Genomic DNA, 20,452 nt, shown 5'->3' with positions numbered 1-20,452 from the left:
ACGTTCAGACTCAAACCACACGTGTTTCCTTTAACTTACAAACCAGAACCCAAAGTTTCATCTTCTGAACTGCATCAAAGCAAACGTTATTTTCTGTGAGAGTAGATGAGGTGGAAGTTTCCAGGGCCTTACTGTCGCTCAGGTCGTCTGCTGCTGCCGATTCAAAGTCGCGTTATCGTCTGAACTCTCGGACCGACCGCCGCGCTCTTCGGGCTCGCCCTCCTCCCTCCCATCATGCACCGCTGCCCGCTCCTCCTCGTCTGAGCTGCCGTCCTCCATCACGAACAGGTTCTTCATGGAGTCGGCCACCGCCTCCCTCAGCTCGTCCTCCGACTCCTCGAAGTTCCTGGGAATGAAAACGAAGCATTTTCACAAAGGAAGACGTGATCTGACGTGTCGGGTTCAAGTTCGGGTTAAACAGAAGTCAAAGGTTGAATATGGAGAATGGGAACGCCGCAACCTAACGTCACTGTGTCACCAGCCGGGCGCCATTTGCTGGTTTTATCCCTGTCCAGACGGATCCGGCTGCAGTTTCCAGTCTTTTCGTGGTGCTTTTTCTGGGCTATCGCCACTGAAGTGCAAGTAGAATTAGGGCGCACTCCCACTGTGCCTCCAGACCGTGCCCATAGGCTATAGGGTCCTGGTCCCCCCGCAGCCCAGGCCCGTTTGTACTTACACTACCTGGGCCTCGGAGAATGCTTCTTGCTGCCTATACGTCATCACGCCGTAACACGTCACACGCATTGATGACGTCATGGCGATGCGTGGCTCTGTTTCCAGATCTTTCCGTAGACCTCGGAGTTTTTGTGCGTCTTGTCGACTGTTTTTGAATCTTTTCATCGACCAAATCTGCAGTAAACACTCCACCTCCGCATCACACCAACGTGAACCTTTCACCGCCATTGTTTGAAATGTCCGCGCATGGTCCCTCCTTCTTTTTTCTACGTCCCAACAGGCGCACAGGAAATGACCTCAGAACCGCCGTAGGCCTCGTGCTCGTACACGTGCGCACGCTCGTGCTCGTACACGTGCAAACGTGCTTTACTAAAGCCCACCTCTCCCAAACGGGCTGTAGACGGCAAGCGTGTCGTACCTAGGCGCGGTGCGGTTGCACTCACACTGGTCAAAGGAACCAGACTTTAGCTGTGAAACGTGTTTGGGCACGGTACGGAGGCACAGTGTGAGTGCGCCCTAAATCTCCAGACGGATATATTTTTGCAGTACTGGGGAAGAAGGATTGTGTTTGTGGCCTCCTGAGCTGATGTTATATGTATTATCTGATACCTGACGTGTATTTCCATCCACAGAGTGAATGTATCGGTGACCGACTGTTTGCTTCAACGTGTTCTTTTGTAAACGTTGGTATTTCTATAAAAAGAAAGCGAGCGAGCGTCGACTCACGTGTCGTCATCGTCCGACCTCGGCTCCAGACGCTCTTCATCCATCTCCACATCAGAGTCCTCCTCCTCCTCCTCCTTCTCCTTCTCCTTCTCCTCTTCTTCTTCCTTCTCTTCTTCCTTCTCCTCTTCTTCTTGCTTCTCCTCTTCCTCCTTCTCCTCTTCTTCTTGCTTCTCCTCTTCCTCTCTGCCCTTCTCTGCCTCGGAGTCTGACAGGAAACACAGTTCAGCTGATTAAACATTTATGACTGGACCGGATCATTCATCACTGATATCTGCAGCGTCATTTTGCCTTAAATACAATTCACATTAGAGCTGATCTGGGACTGAATTATCATTAGTTGTGATTCCTATTTCAGATATCTACAGTTTAATTCTGAATAGTTGGAGATAATTCCCCTTCACGATCAGATATAACAGATATAAGTTAAGATTCCAGAGCTAAAAAGGACAAACATGTGTCCGTGTGTGGGTCTCAGAGGGTTCGTTAACTGGGACGTCGGTGACTTTGGTTCACTGTCGATCATTCAGTCTCAGTGTGACGGAGAGCGCTTTCACACAGTTCGGTTGAATCGAACTTGAGTGTGTTTTCTACGGTTCGTGTGTGCAGGTGTGAATGCGGCGACCGTACCCGGTTTGATCACCAGAAGTGGACCAAATAAGCGGACGGAGCCCTGGCAGAAGAGGCGCTCTCGGCCCGCTTTCAAACCAACTCTGGTGCGGTTCGTTTGTGGTGAGAACCACCCAGCTCCTGCATGCAGCTATATTAGATTTTCACTTTGTAAAAAGCGCCTTGAGTCGTCAGAACACTATAAAGGCGCTTTATAAGTACAAGTCCATTTAACCATTTTGTCCCAAACCCTTACTGAGCCCAAGTGCAGCTACATTTTGGTTCTACTGGAGAAATTATAATTTAACCATCTGGTGCACACTCGGGAATTGGACCTGAAACAGACCATAAGGGAGTGAGGTCTGACCTGCGGTCTCTGAGTCCAGCGTCGATGTTGTGAGTTCAGCCTGAGCGAGAGCGTTCAGCAGCGTGTCGGGGCGGGCGTCCACCCACTGCCTGCGACCTGCAAACACCTCAGTCACTTTATCTTTATCGCCCTAGTCGGGAAACATTAGTTTGCACTTTGGTTCTCAGTAAAGAAAACACACAAGTGCAGAAATGTTTCCTGTTACAGACGATACACAGAACACAACGATTTGCAGTGTTAATGATTTTCAGTTTAAGATGCTTTTTATACGCTGAGTGGATTAGAAATATAGTTGAGCATCATATCACATCATAATCATGAGGTTTTATGTAAAAACTAACTTTAAATCAAGTTAACTTAAGGGTCTCCAGACTGCTTTTATCCTCATTCCTCTTCAGGGAGCGCGTGTGTGTGAGTGTGTGTGAGTGTGTGAGAGAGTTTATATGTTTGTGTGCGCTGGACACACACACTGTTGTTTGTAACATTTCATCTTAAGTTAGATAAATGTATTTGAGTTTAAGTATAAAACAGTAGAAAATGGAAATACTGTCATATTAACGTAACATTAGTTACTCTTCTGTAAGTGCTGAGGTTTCACGTGATATTTAAATATAATTTATTCACCTACAGTGTTTTTAAATGTTTAAATAAATGTCCTATGTTTTGTAAAGTTATGCAAGTTATCATTAAACAAGAGAATGCCTCATTTGCATATTTAACCAGTATTTCAAACTTGTTATATGTATAATATATTTGTCCAAATGTCAGTGTTTTCCCGTGCATGTGTCTGGTTCTGCACCTTGTTCGACCTCCACAGTCGCGCTGCAGTTGGCGTCCATGTTGGCGAGTGCGTCCAGCAGAGTCTGAGGGGTCCTGTGGCTCCACCCCCTCCTCGCCTCCAACCAATCCCTGAGCTTCAACTCCTCCCCCTCCTGGAAGCTCAGGGTCCGGTTCAGAGGATCCACGTCCTGTTCAGGGAGTCGGAGACAGAATGAGAGAGAGAGAGAGAGGAGGAGAAGAAGAAGAGTAGAGGGAGGAGGAGGAGGAGGAGACGCTCACCTCCTCGTCCTTTTGTCCTTCATCAGACACCTGCTCCTCCTCTTCCTCCTCCTCTGCGTCCTCCTCCTCCTCCGCTGCGTCCTCTTCCTCCTCCTCTGCGTCCTCTTCCTTCTCTTCATCATCCAACCGGATCTCGAACATGATTCCTTTCTGCAGAAACGACACAGAAACACGTCTTTTTGAGGCTTGACTGTCCATAAAACACCTGATTCACACGTCAGTTGTTGTTGTTTTACGCTCGTTTTGGGTCTATTTGTTTTAATTTTGATGACTTTTGTTTTATTGGTAATGCCTGTACACACACGTCACATGGAGACAGTCACCTTGTCTTTGTGTGTCCTCCTCTGACCTCGCTCCTCCTCTCTAATCTGCTGCAGAGCTGCTTCCATGTCCTGCAGCAGGAGAGACGCGTCACATAACAATAAAACCGTTACTGTGTGGCTGCATGTTTTATGATGAAGCTACAGTATTATTAATAACAGAACGCTGTGCTGTCAGTTGAACATGTGTCCTGACTGGTGTTAAACAGGCGTTATTGATGATGTCAGTATTTACCTGTGCAGGTGGAGCTCTCTGCCGCTCTTCGCTGTCTGCAGGAGCTTCTGCTTCTCGGGGTTTATCCACCACGAAGGTTCCTTGTTTGTGTCGTGGCTGCGGCTGAAACATATTAATGTCTGACTGGTTATTACGTGCGCTGACAGGAGGAGCTGAGGTCGTCTGTTCTCACTGAGCTCGTTCACACAAACATGACGGGAGCATTTTCACCGTTACAGGACGTTATGGTCTGTGACTGACACAACGGCCTCCACAGGGGGGCACCGGAGAGCCGGAGGAGAGGCCTTTTGTCCCTACGACCGAAGCACCAACGGGCTCCTTCCTTTGGTAATCCACTGTAATGGACTTTACTATGAGAGGAGCTGGTACAGGGGCCAGTAGGTAAGTCTTTAAAACACTAACTACGCTGTTGCTGCTTTGTTGTGTGTGTAGGGACTCTTCTAATGCTGCTGCAGAGGTTTGCTGTTATTTTCAGCAGCATTAGTGGTTAAAAAAGACCTTTAAATGCCTCCACCATACTGCCCCGAGCTAATCACTGTTAGCCACGTCCCGCTGTTAGCGACTCTCCAGGATTTCACCGTCAATAGTTCATACATGAAAAACTGTCTTGATGGATTATTTGATGAATGTAAGTGCCGAAAAAGACCCTGGGGTGATTTTACGACGGAATTTAACTTTAAATTTATTTCCAGGTTGCGTCAAAAACTCTTTAATAGTCTTGAATTTAATTTGCCTTAAGCTGAAGTACCCTGATTGAGGAGTCCTCGGGGAAGACCCAGGACCAGGTGGAGAGATTAGATCTCCACACTGGCCTGGGAACGCCTCAGGATCCCCCAGTTAGAGCTGGTTAATGTGGCCCGGGAAAGGGAAGTTTGGGGTCCCCTGCTGGAGCTGCTGCCCCTGAGACCTGATCCAGGATCAGAGGCTGAAGATGAGATGAGACAAAGAACCCTGATAAAGTTTGTGTACCTCTACTTCAGCTCTCTGCCTCATCCGTCTCATCTCCTGGTGATACTGCTGCCTGATGACATCCAGCTGACGCAGGTACTCCTGCACACACACGCACACGCACACGCACACGCACACGCACACGCACACACACACACAGGAGAGCAGACGTTAAATCTCTGCAGACTGAATGCATCTGAAGTATCGTGTCGTCCCTTCACTGTAGTGACGGGTGTGTCTGTTGTGCGTCCCACCTGCCGTCCCTCCTGCTTCCTGTCCTGAGGTGCATGTTGGTGTTCGGCTCGTCCCACTTCCTGCTCCTGACCGCCGGGCTTCCTGTTGCGCTCGGCGGTACACGGACGCAGACCCTGACGGTCAGAGATGCAACATTTTATTCGTTTTTTTAAGGTTTTAAACAGTAAGATAATGTCTGCAGTGTTTTATTCATCTAGAGTGGTCAATTTATTCTTAAAATACATTTGTTTTGTGTTTTATGAAATGTGTTGTGTTCCCTCAGTGTGGGATTAACTCAAACTGGGAGGACGGTATTTATTAATCTAATAATCAAAAAGGTGTGAACGTCGTCCCACCAGCTGTTTCTCTGCTCTCAGCTTGTACCGGTTGGCCTCGTGTCTCCTCTGCAGGTATTCATGACGAGCTGCAGCCACACTGACACACAAACACACACACACACGGGGGGAAGGTTGGTAACAGAACAGTGTGTGCACGTCACTAACTTACTTTACTAAAAACAACGTAAAACGGACTCTTGACTCACAGCTCGTACGGCTCTTCACACCGCTCCTTCTCTCTCTCCTGAGGAGGAGGAGGAGGAGGAGGAGGAGGAAGGACGTCCTCCTTGTTCCTCCTCTGAAAGGCGTCCAGTTGGGCGTGGTGGTGCTGGTAATGGCCGACGCGCTGCTGTCCTTTAAACCTGCATCAAGAACAGTTTTAGTCGACATGTGAAGCTCATATTCAAGTACCATGTCAGGATCCCTGTTCTGTCAGCCTCTCCCTTTGCTTTTGTGCTTGTGTGTGTCTCCCTCTGTCTGTTGTTCCCTGCATGTGTCTCCCCTCTCTGTGTTTGTGTGTCTGGAGCTGGAAGACGTGGTCCCACCCAGCTGTATCCTGTTCCACTGATGACCTGCCCTGCTGCATAAAAAACAGATGTGGGACACATTCGGCGCCAGATCGCTGTCCTCATTTACGTGGTAACTTCTGACTGATATGATGTATTGTACATTTTTTATTCTATATATTTTGTCTGTGTGTTTCTGTAACTCTGCTGCCGCCTGTCGTGGCCAGATCTATAAATAAAGGTTACAATAATAAAAATAATAATAATAATAATGATAATAACTGAGAAGTCGAGACATCACTGATTAAACATGTGTAGACTTTCATTCATAGAGTGAAGAAACCTCGATGGTGTTCACCTTTGGTTCTGATCGGCAGCGTCTCTGTGGTGAAGAGGCTGCGGACGCAAACACACATGTGAATTATAATTAAATATAAATATAAAAGAATAAAACACATGTTAAAGATGATTAAATATAAATATAAAAGAATAAAACACATGTGAAAGATAATAAAATATAAATATAAAAGAATAAAACACATGTTAAAGATGATTAAATATAAATATAAAAGAATAAAACACATGTTAAAGATGATTAAATATAAATATAAAAGAATAAAACACATGTGAAAGATAATAAAATATAAATATAAAAGAACAAAACACATGTTAAAGATAATTAAATATAAATATAAAAGAATAAAACACATGTGAAAGATAATTAAATATAAATATAAAAGAATAAAAAACCTCTGAAGTCTCCACTGAAACTCCCTCATTTCTCAACTACATCAGGACTTTTTACTGACACATGCAATGACCTTAAAAAAGTGACTTTAGTGTAAAGAGTGGAGGTTTTTTAAAAGTGTCCGTGACCAAAACAACACATGACGCGTCACACTGAGCTCGCCTGGTTCCTGTCTTTCGTGACGTCTTTTCGGTTTGTGCACAAATAATTTTTACTTTTCTTAATATTGAGAGAGAGAGGGCGTCTGTGCTGCGTTCATGTGGTGTCGGGATAATTGGAAAAATGAGTTCCCAACCAGGAAAATTCACATTAACGTTGTGTGATGGAGCTTTGGAGAGGTCTACCTTTATACTTATTATGATTATGATAATGATTATAAATACTTTGTAGAGGACTGGGCTGTGGACTCGGAGTGGGACTCTCCACTCTGGTTTCACGGGTCTCTTCACGGCCGCCCCGGGTCTCTCTGCGGCCCTGAGCTTCTGCTTCCTCTCTGGAAAACAAGAAACAGAAAGACATTTGTCTCCTCTCAGTGGTGGACGTTTACTCTTACTACACTGATGTTATCACTTCTCCTCCACTACACCTCAGTGGGAAATCTCCTACATTTTACTCCTCTACTTTTCAGATGACAGTTCTTTTGTTGGACAGTTTGTGATAAAGTGAAGGATGAAGTGTTTATGTGTTGAGTCAATTCTCCTTCTGAAGGTGAATGAAGTCTTTAAAAAACCTCTCAGCAGTAGCTCAGTCCATAGGTGACTTGGCTGGGTACCGGAGGGTTGCATATTCGAGTCCCTGTGTGGACCATGAATGGAGCGTGGACTGGTGGCTGGAGAGGTGCCAGTTCATCTCCTGGGCACTGCTGAGGTGCTGTTTAACAAGGCACCGAACCCCCAACTGCTCTGGGCTCTGATCCATTGGCAGCTCCCTCGCTCTGACATCTCTCCATTAATTTCATGTATATAGGTGTGTGTGTGTGTGTGTGTGTGTGTGTGTGTGTGTGTGTGTGTGTGTGTGTGTGTGTGTGTGTGTGTGTGTGTATTTCAGGCCTGTGTGTGTAACCTGTATAATAACAGGTTACACACACAAACTGTGTTATATTTTTTGATAAAGTAATAAAAACAATTAAACAACCAGACTCTCCCTGGATGAGTAACGACTTCATGCTCTGATGTTTACAAAAACACAAAGCGTGCCCAGATGTGAGGTGATCGCGGTCGGTCCGGTCCAGATTCAGGCTCGTCTCCAGAGGAGATGGAGCGATACGAGCGAGGACAGAGTCTGCTGGAGTCACACTGAACTGGTGTCAGTGAGCGACCACCGGGGGGCGCCTCAGTCCACAGAAGACCCCCTGAGACCCACTTTGTCGGTTTTTATGGGGGACAGGGGGTCAACAGTAGATGACACGGAGAAGTGGTCAACAGTTCGAGTTCCTCTGGTCGTGAATCTGTAATAGACTTTATGTTTTGTTCAAATGTTGAAAGTTTAGAGTGTGTGAGGGCTCACATCATCGTTCTGTCTCAGCAGCAGTTTTTGTGGCGATATCATTTGGTGCTAATTAAAACTTTAATTGGGACCAAATCGTTAAAACGGTCCAGAATCCTACAAAATACCACATTAAGGGCGCACTCACACTGTGCCTCCATACCGTGCCCCAGCACGTTTCACAGCTAAAGTCTGGTTCCTTTGACCAGTGTGAGTGCAACCGTACCGCGTCTAGGAGCGGCACGCTTGACGTCCACGGCCCGTTTGGGAGAGGTGGGCTTTAGTAAAGCACGTTTGCACGTGTACGAGCACGAGCGTGCGCACGTGTACAAGCACGAGGCCTACGGCGGTTCTGAGGTCATTTCCTGTGCGCCTGTTGGGACGTAGAAAAAAGAAGGAGGGACCATGCGCGGACATTTCAAACAATGGCGGCGAAAGGTTTAAACAACGAAAACTGTGTTTTGTAAAAACAAAAGGACAAAAATTTCTATAAAATAATATTTGTTGTGAAAGAAATGCGGATACAATTTCAAGCCTTTTCACAAATATCCAAATTTAAGCACAAGCACCTGTACAAACGCTGCCTTTATGCGTATGAGTGTGTGCTGTTACCTGCTGCTGCTCTGTTTCCATGCTGCAGCGTGTGGCTGAACTCCTGCATCACACACACACACACACACACACACACACACACACACACACACACACACACACACACACACACACACACACACACACACACACACACACACACACACACACACACACACACACACAGTCAGACTGATGCATTATGGGACTTTAAATGCATCCTACATGAATTAAACCATAATGGTTTCACAGACAAACGGCCCGATCACCGCAGATGTCTCATGTTTTTGAAACTCGACAGCACTGAGAGAACACACCCACATAAATATGTTTTGTCATTTTCTAAGATGAGATCAGGGTCACCGGTCACTGAGCTCAGTTAGTGGCTTTTTAGAGCCGCGGCCGGTGAAGTTTATGTGTTCTGCTCTGGGGAGATCTTATCCGGCTGGAGCAGTTTTAACAAACATTATATTATTTTAAATGTATCTTTCCAAAGGCTGCAGTAATGTAGTGCGCACTTCTACGCTCATATACACAGTAATTATGAGATGCAGCCTGAAAATCATCGATGTTTGAGAATCTAACAGTGGAGGCTGAGCACAGCTGGAAACCAGTAGGGGTGTAACACCGGTCTCTGTCCAGTGTAAAAACACCCCCGGACTCAGACTGATCACCTGAGGGTCCAGGTGTTTGCTGATGTGCTTCTCCAGGAAGGGACGGCTGAGGACGGAGCTGACGGAGGGACGGTCCCGGGGGTTCACCTGAGAAACAATAAACATAATAATAATAAATCTATTTAATAAACGACAGGGACAGTTCTTTAATAACTGTATGTTGAGGGTTCATTTGCCTCACATCCACGCTGTAACGAACCAGAGTCTGACCTTGAAGAGTTGGGTGACCAGCAGGCGGAGGTCGTAGGAGTAGCGGCTGGTCACTGGGTCGTAGCGCCCCCTGCAGATTTTACTGACCAGCTGCCGCAGACTGCTGCCCTCGAACTGCAGCGGCAGACAGACGCACAGCAGAGGAACAGTCATTTTGCATCTTTCTGTGGTGGTTTTGCATCTATTTTTAGTCATTTTGCATCTTTTTTGTGGTGGTTTTGCATCTATTTTTAGTCATTTTGCATCTTTTTGTGGTGGTTTTGCATCTATTTTTAGTCATTTTGCATCTTTTTGTGCTGGTTTTGCATCTATTTTTAGTCATTTTGCATCTTTTTGTTCATGACCGTGTGAACGTAAGAGCTTTTCTCTGTGGACCAATCACATTTGTGCTACCTCATCGTTCCTCAACGAGGCGTCCACAGCAGCAATGTTATGTTGCTTTGCTACTGTGCTCTTATTATTTGGAATTCTTTTGTATGTGTCTGTAATTGTTTTGCATTTATTTTTTAGTCACTTTGTATCTTTTTGTGGTGGTTTTGCTGCTGGAAATTCTCCCCCCCTTTCTCTCACCCCATTTCCTGTCTGTCCTTTCGAATGAAGGCTTGAAAACTTCCCAAAAAAATCTTTAAAAAATGTCACAAGAAAAGAAGTTCAACTTCAAAAGTTTGAGCATGAAACTGTTCTTTAAGCACCAAAAGTAAAAGTTCTCATTGTGCAGAAAAATATTAAAGTTTTATATTGTTGTATTATAATCATGTGTTCATCACTTTAATGTTGCAGCTGGTCTTTACTTCACCACCGCTGGACAGCTGAATTATTTGTTTACTGGAGTAAAGAGAAAAACACATTAACAGGAAATTAACTGCCAACAATTTAACAATTTACTCAGCAACTTTCCCGTCACCTGAGCCGATCGAACATGACGATTTTTCATTTGACCACCAGTGACGAGACATTTTTCACTGTTTTCTGACATTTGAAAGACGAACAATCCTGAAAATAATCAGCCGATTAATGATGAAAACAAAGTTTGGGTGTGTGTGCGTGTGTGTGTGTGTGCGTGTGTGTGTCTGTGTGTGTGTGTGTGTGTGTGTGTGTGTGTGTGTTGGGTGTGGTGCAGCTTACTGGATGCCTCAGGGTGCAGAGTTCATACAGGACGCATCCCAGGGACCAGATATCCCTGCAGACACACACACACACACACACACACACACACACACACACACACACACACACACACACACACACACACAGTCAGTCTGATGCATTATGGGACTTTAAATGCATCTGACATGAATTAAACCCTAATGGTTTCACAGACAAACGGCCTGATCACCGCAGATGTCTCATGTTTTTGAACCTCGGCAGAATCAGGGAGTGTTGCTACGGTGATGTCATCATGAGAGCGTCTTGTGTAACTCGACTTTATTTCTTGTTGAGACAGGATTTTGGAAGCGGAGCCGATCATCCCCCCCCCCCCCCCCCCCCCCCCTGAGCTAAACACCACAAGGTCAAGTCAGTTTATTTATACAGCACAGTTTCAAAGACACGGTGAAAAGGAAAAAGCACAGAAACGGACAAAAGACATAAATACATAAATATTATACCTGAAGCAAAGCCAGAGAAAAGATTTGAAGTGTAATTCTGGTGTAAAATCATCCTGTGGTCTTTTTTAGCACTTAAACTCATCAGATAATCCATGGAGACAGTTTTTATTCGTGTAACAACTGTTAACGGAGGAATGCAAGAGAGTTGCTAACAGCCGGACGTGGCTAACAGGGATTAGCTCGGGGCAGCACGGTGAAGGCATTCAAAGGTCTTTTTTAACCACTAATGCTGCTGAAAATCACAGCAAACCTCTGCAGCAGCATGAGAAGAGTCCCTACACACAACAAAGCACCAATGGGCTCCTTCCACTGTAATGGACTTTACTATGAGAGGAGCTGGTACAGGGGCCAGTAGGTAAGTCTTTAAAACACTCTTTAATAAACTCTGGGTTCACTAACTACGCTGTTGCTGCTTTGTTGTGTGTGTAGGGACTCTTCTCATGCTGCTGCAGAGGTTTGCTGTTATTTTCAGCAGCGAGAAACAAAAGGAAAAGTAAAGTCTCTAGATGAACTCTGGTGACCGCTGCAAAGACATCACACTGAAACAAAAAGAATCCAGAGCAGGGAAGTGTCCAATCAGAGCGCAGACAACGACAGAAACATCTGATGAAAATGTTTCACTTTTGGAGTCAAAACTCTGCTCTGGCATCTAATTTTATGACGCAGGAATGATGACGTGTGTGTGTTCTTGTTCTATCTTTGTGAGGTCCTGTTAACATTTCACAGATTGAGGTTGAGGACGTTTCGAGGAAGTTATCGTTTCTTTAAAGGACGGTTTGAGGCTCAGGCCTGGATCACGGTCACGAGGGTCTCACATGTGTAGCAACAGAGTGTGTGTGTGTGTGTGTGTGTGTGTGTGTGTGTGTGTGTATGTGGGAAAGAGGAAGTAACTCTGACCTCGATTGTACCAAAACAAGAGCGCAGCGGAGAACAGAGCGATCATCTGTCTAAACACAGAGAGAGTTTTTCTGCACATCTGAGTTTCCTGTGTGTGTGTGTGTGTGTGTGTGTGTGTGTGCGTGTGTGTGTCTGTGTGTGTGTGTGTGTGTGTGTGCGTGTGTGTGTGCGTGTGTGTGTGTGTGTGCGTGTGTGTGTGTAGCTGAGTGAATCACATGATGACAGAACCATGAGGTGTTATAACAACCATAAAAAAAAAAAGAACGAGCTCATCTCTGAACACAGGGTCAGAGTTCATTTTCTAAACCCCGCCCCCAAACGCTGATTGACCAATCGTTGCTTAGACACCGTTGCTATGCACAACAGGCTGCAGAGATACTCTTTCTCTATTTTTACACATTTTGCATAATTTTGTGGTGGTTTTAAAGCTATTTTTAGACATTTTGCCTCTTTTTGTGGTTGTTTTGCATCTATTTTTCTACATTTCTGTCGTTTGTTTCTCTGTGGTCATTTTACACATATTTGTATTAATTTGTCATCAGTTTTTGTCCATTTATGGTTGTTTCGTGTATACTTATGGTCATTTTGCATCTCTTTGTGATCATTTTGTTTTATTTCAGAAACATTTAATGAGCCAGGCCCCTGACTTGCCCTGTAGCCCCGTTCAGTAATCCATCCATGTTGCTTCTCATACTTATAACACTGGCCCTACACTGCCACACAGGAACAAAGTGTCTTTCTTTATCTCTAAATTAAGTTGTTTTTCAGCCAAAACATCAATCAAAATGAATCTCCTCTTTGTTTCTGAGGGCGACCATGGGACAGGAAGTGTACGTACGTCTTGTTGTTGTAGGGTCGGCTCTCGCAGATCTCCGGGGAGAGATAGTACGGCGTCCCGACACAAGTCCTGGCCAGCTCCATGGTGCTGCACAAACACGGCACAACAGTGAAACCTCAAATACGTTATATGGTTCCAGCATTTTATACCATATCAAAATTCATCATAAACACATTTTCAATATACAAAATTTACTATGGGCTCCTCATATATGTTAATGAATCTTTATCTCCATATGTGAGTTTGATAAATCCCCCTATACGTAACATATATGACAACATGGGTTCTGTTATCTAACAGTAAACAGTGAAAACACGAAACACACTTGGCTTCAGTCTTAAAGGACGACCTTTATTTCCACAACATGTGTGTTTACATGTCCTGGTCGACAGTTTGTGGAATGATAATGACTTGTTTGGAGGTTTTCCATGTGTTACAGAGTGCTCAGTGATAAACAGCTGCTGTGTGTGTGTGTGTGTGTGTGTGTGTGTGTGTGTGTGTGTGCGTGTGTGTGAAGATGACACTGACTCACTTATTCAACATTCTTGCGATTCCAAAGTCCCCCAGCTTCGCTTTCATCCCCCCGTTGGTTAGGAAGATATTCTGGAGCAGAGAGGGAATGAAAGCGTGTCTGTGTTTCAGCAACAGTGACTGTGCATGTGTGTGTGTGTGTGTGTGTGTGTGTCTGTGTGTGTGTGTGTGTGTGTGTGTGTGTGTGTGTGTGTCTGTGTGTAAACAGATAGGATTGATGAAAGACAGTGGTGGTTGTGAACAGAGAGTTAATCTGGGAGTTGGCCCACAGCGAGCTCTCTGTTGGGAACAAAGCTGCAGCTCCGGACACTTCTCAGTGTAACGCTGTCGCTCGTTAATTGAAGAGTTTGACCTCAGCGTCTGTGGACGGGGTTGTTTACGATGTACAAGTCTGTGGCTTCAAGTCATATACGTCTATAAACTCTATTTATAGCACATCTTCGTATTCGTCTCCTAAACGTTCTTTTCTCTGTGAGTTTTGTTCCAACATTTAACAAACTTTCATAACCGCACAAACTAAATCGCTGTAGTGTCGATTTGATGGACGTCACCTGTTGTTGTGAATTGGTCAGATACCTGAGCTTTGATGTCTCTGTGGAGGACCTTCCTGTCGTGGATGTGTTTGAGGCCGAGGCAGATCTGAACGAACCAGTCAGAGACCTGAGGAACACACAGCTCAGCGTTACTCTGTTCCTGTGTGTTTAACGGGTTATAAAGACGGTGATGGTCATTTTCAACACTTACACTCATCAAATAATCCATAGAGACATTTTTTTTTCATGTAACAACTATTAACGGAGAAATCTAGGAGAGTCGCTAACAGCCGGACGTGGCTAACAGTGGTTAGCTCTGGGCAGTACGGTGAAGGCATTCAAAGGTCTTTTTTAACCACTAATGCTGCTGAAAATAACAACTAACCCCTGCAGCAGCATGAGAAGAGTCCCTACACACACAACAAAGCAGCAATGGGCTCCTTCCTTTGGGATTACATTGTTAATCCACTGTAATGGACTTTACTATGAGAGGAGCTGGTACAGGGGCCAGTAGGTAAGTCTTTAAAACACTCTTTAATAAACTCTGGCTTCACTAACTACACTGTTGCTGCTTTGTTGTGTGTGTAGGGACTCTTCTCATGCTGCTGCAGAGGTTTGCTGTTATTTTCAGCAGCATTAGTGGTTAAAAAAGACCTTTGAATGCCTTCACCGTACTGCCCCGAGCTAATCACTGTTAGCCACGTCCGGCTGTTAGCATCTCTAATGGATTTCCCCGTTAATAGTTGTGACAGGAAAAACACTTTACATCTTTTCTCTTCATGACAAAAACCTGCTCCTCAGTGAAGAAGACTCCTCTCTGCATGTTGATCTTCTTCATCAGATCCCCTCCGTCACAGTACTCCATCACTATGTACAGGCTGCCCCTCTCTGCACACACACACACACACACACACACACACACAAACACACACACACACACACACACACACACACACACACACACACACACACACACACACACACACACACACACAGTAAACAGAATGAAGCTGACTGAGCACACACACTGGACCACATGGACTCAAACTCACCTTGAAAGGAGCGGATGAAGGCGACGATGTTCTGGTGTTTCATCTTCGACAGCAGCGTCACTTCTTTCTTGGACGCTTCCTTTTCCTTCGCTGACATCTGAGCAGTGAACGCAACGCTTTAACTCTCCACATGTGGAAATGAACATGAACCTAAAACTGCGTGTTCTGTTTTCACTCTCAGGTGTGTTTTTGCAGCATGTTCTCAAAAACTCATATTGGACGCCGTACCTTTCGGAGGTCGATCTGTTTGACCACGCACCGGCGCTCTCCACCTCCCCCTCGGTCTCGAACCAGGAAGGCTTTACCAAACGCACCCTCTCCGATCTGACGGACCACCTCATAGCTGTTCATAACACCTGGAAGACCTGCAACAACAAACATGTTTTAAAATAAAATAAAAAATAGACTAAAAATTGACTATTTATTTGTTGAATTATATTGACTCTTTTATATATATGTTTATTACCTCTTTTTTAATTTCATATCCATGTTTAATTTTTAGTTTTTATTAATTTCATAGGCATATTCATTTGTCTTTTAATATTGACTAAAATGGTGTTCAATGGCGTTTTTAACAAGGGTATTTTTTAAAGCACTCATTAAAACAGACACAGAAAACTATTATTTTAACTTGGAAATAATTAATGAAATAAATAAATAAATGTGAAATTATGAAATAAAAATAAATAAATATTTAATTATTTATGTATTGAACCATGATGACATATTTATATATTATATATAATAACCATCACATTTATTTATTCATTTCAGGACTTACTTCAATTTATTAAAGTTATTTAATTATGTATTTTTGGAACTATGATGACTCATTTATATATAAATATATAATAACTATCAAATGTATTTATTTAAATGCCATAGTTATGTATTTATTTAATATTGAATTAGACGGTCAAGTCCCGGCGGAAGGAGCCCGTTGCCAAGGAGACAGAGACACGGTTGCCATGGAGACGGATACACGGCGACTAGCTTCCATGTTAGCATGCTAACAAAAGTTCCTTCTCGACAGTAAAGCAGCGGTTTTCGTGTGTTTTAAGAATCAGATAAGTTCCGTTCTTACCGTCTGCAGAGTCCCGTTACCGTCTAAAGTCACGTCATGACACAAAAAGCGGCGGGAACGAGTTTTAACCGACGAGACGCGGGTTCGAGAGCCTGAGAACTGCCGAGAGAAAAACGGTTGGTAAATACGGCAAGCACAAGGGGGGAGCGCAAGGCATGCTGGGAGTCTGAGTCATAGCAGGTTTCTACCCTTTAATAAGGAAACATCGACTTTATTTAGTTTCCCTAACGTACATTTTTAATATTTACACATAATTAGTAGTTTTCTGGCATTAAAGAGAAATATTAATTGTTTGAGTCATAGGAGAAAAAATAAAAATAACAAATCTGTAAAAGAATTAATTTATAAATCAGAAATGTGAATAAATGAACAATAAATGAATAAAGAAATAACAAAATGTGAAAAATGAATTAAAACATCCTTATTTATTTCTTGACTTATTTCTGTCCTTTCATATAAATTACTCTAGGCCTATTTTGTCTTTAAATAAATATATATTTTATTTAGCTATACAATTTAATAAAGAATAAAGGGATACATTTTTTTTAAGATTTTTGAATTTGATAAATTATATAAAAACATGTTTATATAAAGAATATATTTAAAAATAAATAACAAATAACAAATAAGTGTGAAAATAAACTTTTTTCTGTTTTATTTTGTATAAAAAGATAAAAGAACCTAAGTCCACCTAAATACAAATAGAATAAATTTGAATAAATTTCACATAAACAACACAAATTAAACAGTTTAAATATAAATAACAGGAGTATATACAGTACTTACTGATGCTTATATTAGACACTTTTTATTATTGTTTCTGTGTTTTTCTGAGAGTCAGGACGTCGACCTGCAATGATCCATCCATTAATGTCACACTTTATGTGCACAACGTGTGGATGTGGATGAAATGAAGCATCACACACACACACACACACATCCACGTGTGTCCGTGAGTGTGTGTGTGTGTGTTGTCTCTCACCTGTCTGCTCTCATTTAAACCCAGAGGTTTGAGCTTCATTCACAGTCACAGATCATGTTGCTGTTGTCACATTTTAGACATCACACCCCACAATGATATGCCAGGGGCAGCCGTGTGTGTGTGTGTGTGTGTGTGTGTGTGTGTATGTGTGAAGTTATTCAGGGTGTATGTTACTATGTCTGAAATGTAGCGTAAGCATCTTCTTCTGTCTTAAAAATAAAGCCGTTTATTTGTGGATGACTGACTTTTGGTTGAACTGATTACTTCACACGAGAGTTATTTATGTCTTTATTATTAGTATAAGTTTTATTTAAACTTTATTTTTACAGAAACACACCAACAACAGAGAAGAAGAGACGGGGAGACGCTGTGGAGAATCCAAACACCAGAGAGTTTCTCTCCAAATCCTCCTCCATCCTAGAGACAAACGTGTCCCTGGTTCTGGTCTTAGTGGAGACTTTGGTGCTGTTCTGGACTCTGATGCACCCATCACTCTGCAGTTAGTGTCCTCACTGAGCAGAGGGGGCTGCTGGGAGCCCCTTCACTCTGCAGTTAGTGTCCTCACTGAGCAGAGGGTGCTGCTGGGAGCCCCTTCACTCTGCAGTTAGTGTCCTCACTGAGCAGAGGGTGCTGCTGGGAGCCCCTTCACTCTGCAGTTAGTGTCCTCACTGAGCAGAGGGTGCTGCTGGGAGTCCCTTCACTCTGCAGTTAGTGTCCTCACTGAGCAGAGGGGGCTGCTGGGAGCCCCTTCACTCTGCAGTTAGTGTCCTCACTGAGCAGAGGGGGCTGCTGGGAGCCCCTTCACTCTGCAGTTAGTGTCCTCACTGAGCAGAGGGTGCTGCTGGGAGCCCCTTCACTCTGCACTTAGTGTCCTCACTGAGCAGAGGGTGCTGCTGGGAGCCCCTTCACTCTGCAGTTAGTGTCCTCACTGAGCAGAGGGTGCTGCTGGGAGCCCCTTCCCCGTCCCAAAGCACTCCCAGATGCCACTTTCTCACTACATTTAGAGACTTTTCACAGCTTCTTAGAACAGGATTTAGAAACAGAGCCTAGAGCAGTTTAGCTCCTTATTCAGAGCATCAGGGAAAAGGGAGACATCTGTGCTGGGCCTCATTCAGTCCCATGCATGTGGCTCAGAGTCCAGTTCAGTAAACAGTCTCTGGGTCCGTCTCTGTCCTCTCACGCAGCAGCACTGTTGTTGTGATGTGACGCCATAGGGTTAGAGGTCGGAAGTGGGGCCATGACGCCATCCTTTAACAAAGTCTGAGCTTTCACCGTCCAGACCATTTCCAATGGGGTCCATTGACCTCTGACCTCCAGATGTGTGAATGTAAACGGGTTCTCTGGGTCCAGATGAATGTAAACGGGTTCTCTGGGTTCATTAACGGCGTCATAAACTGGGTCTGACTGTGATGTAATGTTTCAAAAAATAAAGTCCTAATATCTTCAGAGAAAAGTCTGAAAACTACCAGTTTGATAAATTCTCCAGTGGTAAAAAATGGTGAAATTATTACGTCTTAAAAAGTCAAAAATGTTTTTGGTTCAGTCGTTGAGATTTTTCAGTCTGAAAATATTAAGCAACACGTAACTTCAGGTTCTAAAAAATCATAAAAAACAAGAAAAAGTATTCACCACAACACGTGTTTTAGTGTTTAAAGTAAACAATATTTTATAAACTGCAGAATTCAGATAAATGTACAGTATATACAGTTTTTTTTTCAGCTTCACAGATTATTTTAGACGTAATCTAGAGATTATTATCCCCGACTCTCAGGACTTGGACAAATGTTTTTATCCTTTTACAATTTAAAAATAACGTTAAATATGAAGAATGAAGTAAAAATGATGAGAATAGTAGAAAAATCTCAAAGTTTTGATTTGATTTTCAAAATAAAAAACACGTTTTTTATAAGAATGACTCGTTTTTTAAGCCTGGCCTTTATTCTTCTGTAAAACTTGATGAAGATGATGATGATGATGATGTGACAGCTGCTGTAACTTCTTCTCTCTGACCCCTTCAAGGTGACACCCCCCCTCTAACCACCTGGCTCCTCTCCCATGATCCCCCTGGGCGAGGTGGTCCCTCTGATTAGTGCTTTAATCAAGGACGAATTTCCACCGCGGTCAAATGACACGCAGGCTGAGCGCCGTGGCGACAGCTGATCCGAGGTCAGTCCCCCGAGGAGGCGGCCGCAGACGGAAACACTCAAACTTTCTGTGTGGAGTGAAAACAGTCGTGTTGTGACTGTGTCGTCTGCAGTCGACGCGGATTCAAAGACGAACTGTAACACGCAGAAACCAAAGCTCTGAACTCTGCGGTACCTTCATCAGTCAGCATTCATAACTGTGTCGCCTCAGACATTCAAAGTGCTACGTTTTGATAGTGGTTAGCACTGTCGCCTCACAGCGAGAAGGTTCCTGGTTTGAATCCCAGCTGGGGCCCTTCTGTGTGGAGTTTGCATGTTCTCCCTGTGTCTGCGTGGGTTTTCTCCGGGTTCTCCGGTTTCCTCCCACAGTCCAAAGACGTGCAGGTGTTGGGTTCATTGATGACTCTAAATCACCCGTAGGTGTGAATGGTTGTCTGTCTCTGTTCGTCTCTATGTGTCCTGTGATAGACTGGCGTCCTGTCCAGGGTGGACCCCGCCTCACGCCCGATGTCAGCTCCAGCCCCCCTTGACTCCGACAGGGACAAGAGGTTGAAGATGAATGAATGGTACAATGACAAAGACAATTCGAATTTCCTGTTCTGCTCAAACTACACATCTGTCTGTGTCTAATATCGACGCGTCTGTGTTAATAGTTGACTCATAATTGTTTCCATTTTCCCGTCTTTTCTGTTACAATGGAGAAAATTGTTTGTTCAGCCAATGGTCACACTGTAAAACTGTATAAAAACAGACGTAGCGTCTCCGTAGAGGTCCGTTCTCTCAACTTGAACCAATCGTCCTCGCCTACAGGAGTCTCAATCTTGACAGACTTTGACTCCGCCTTATTTCCTCTGACCAAAAAAGGGCATGTATGTGACGTCGGGGGGAGGGGCGTACGTCCATCTGGCTGACGTTTACCTCCAAGGAGAAGTGAGGGCAAGAGGCTAGCTGTCACGGAGTGAATTAATTAACCACGGAGGACTCGAACCGCGCTACAGAATGGCGTACACGCGGCGCTACGAACGCTTTCAAACGGTTGTTTGCGTCTGAACAAAACCACAC

The 20,452-nt window shown here is 44.1% G+C and overlaps 1 protein-coding gene across 1 annotated transcript; it reads right to left on the bottom strand.

The window, feature by feature from the left end:
* Positions 1–117: 117 nt before the first annotated feature.
* On the bottom strand, positions 118–16,356 carry LOC310953012 (serine/threonine-protein kinase Nek5). The gene is made up of 23 exons (XM_083921904.1): positions 16,265–16,356; positions 15,409–15,545; positions 15,181–15,277; positions 14,919–15,016; positions 14,172–14,255; positions 13,597–13,667; positions 13,065–13,151; positions 10,848–10,902; positions 9,723–9,836; positions 9,500–9,599; positions 7,146–7,255; positions 6,373–6,410; positions 5,715–5,870; positions 5,527–5,605; positions 5,191–5,304; positions 4,958–5,038; positions 3,989–4,090; positions 3,757–3,825; positions 3,464–3,583; positions 3,174–3,342; positions 2,375–2,488; positions 1,402–1,558; positions 118–346 (listed from the first exon to the last, which is right to left on the bottom strand). The coding sequence occupies exons 2-23, from the start codon at positions 15,529–15,531 to the stop codon at positions 139–141; spliced, it is 2,346 nt and encodes a 781-aa protein (XP_083778030.1). The 5' UTR covers positions 15,532–15,545; positions 16,265–16,356; the 3' UTR covers positions 118–138.
* Between the last annotated feature and the right edge of the window lie 4,096 nt (positions 16,357–20,452).

Source organism: Echiichthys vipera, assembly GCF_963691815.1.
Source record: "Echiichthys vipera genome assembly, chromosome: 10".
Taxonomy (NCBI): Eukaryota; Metazoa; Chordata; class Actinopteri; order Perciformes; family Trachinidae; genus Echiichthys; species Echiichthys vipera.
Note: the sequence above shows the minus strand (reverse complement) of the source record. Positions and strands in the feature narration are given on the sequence as shown.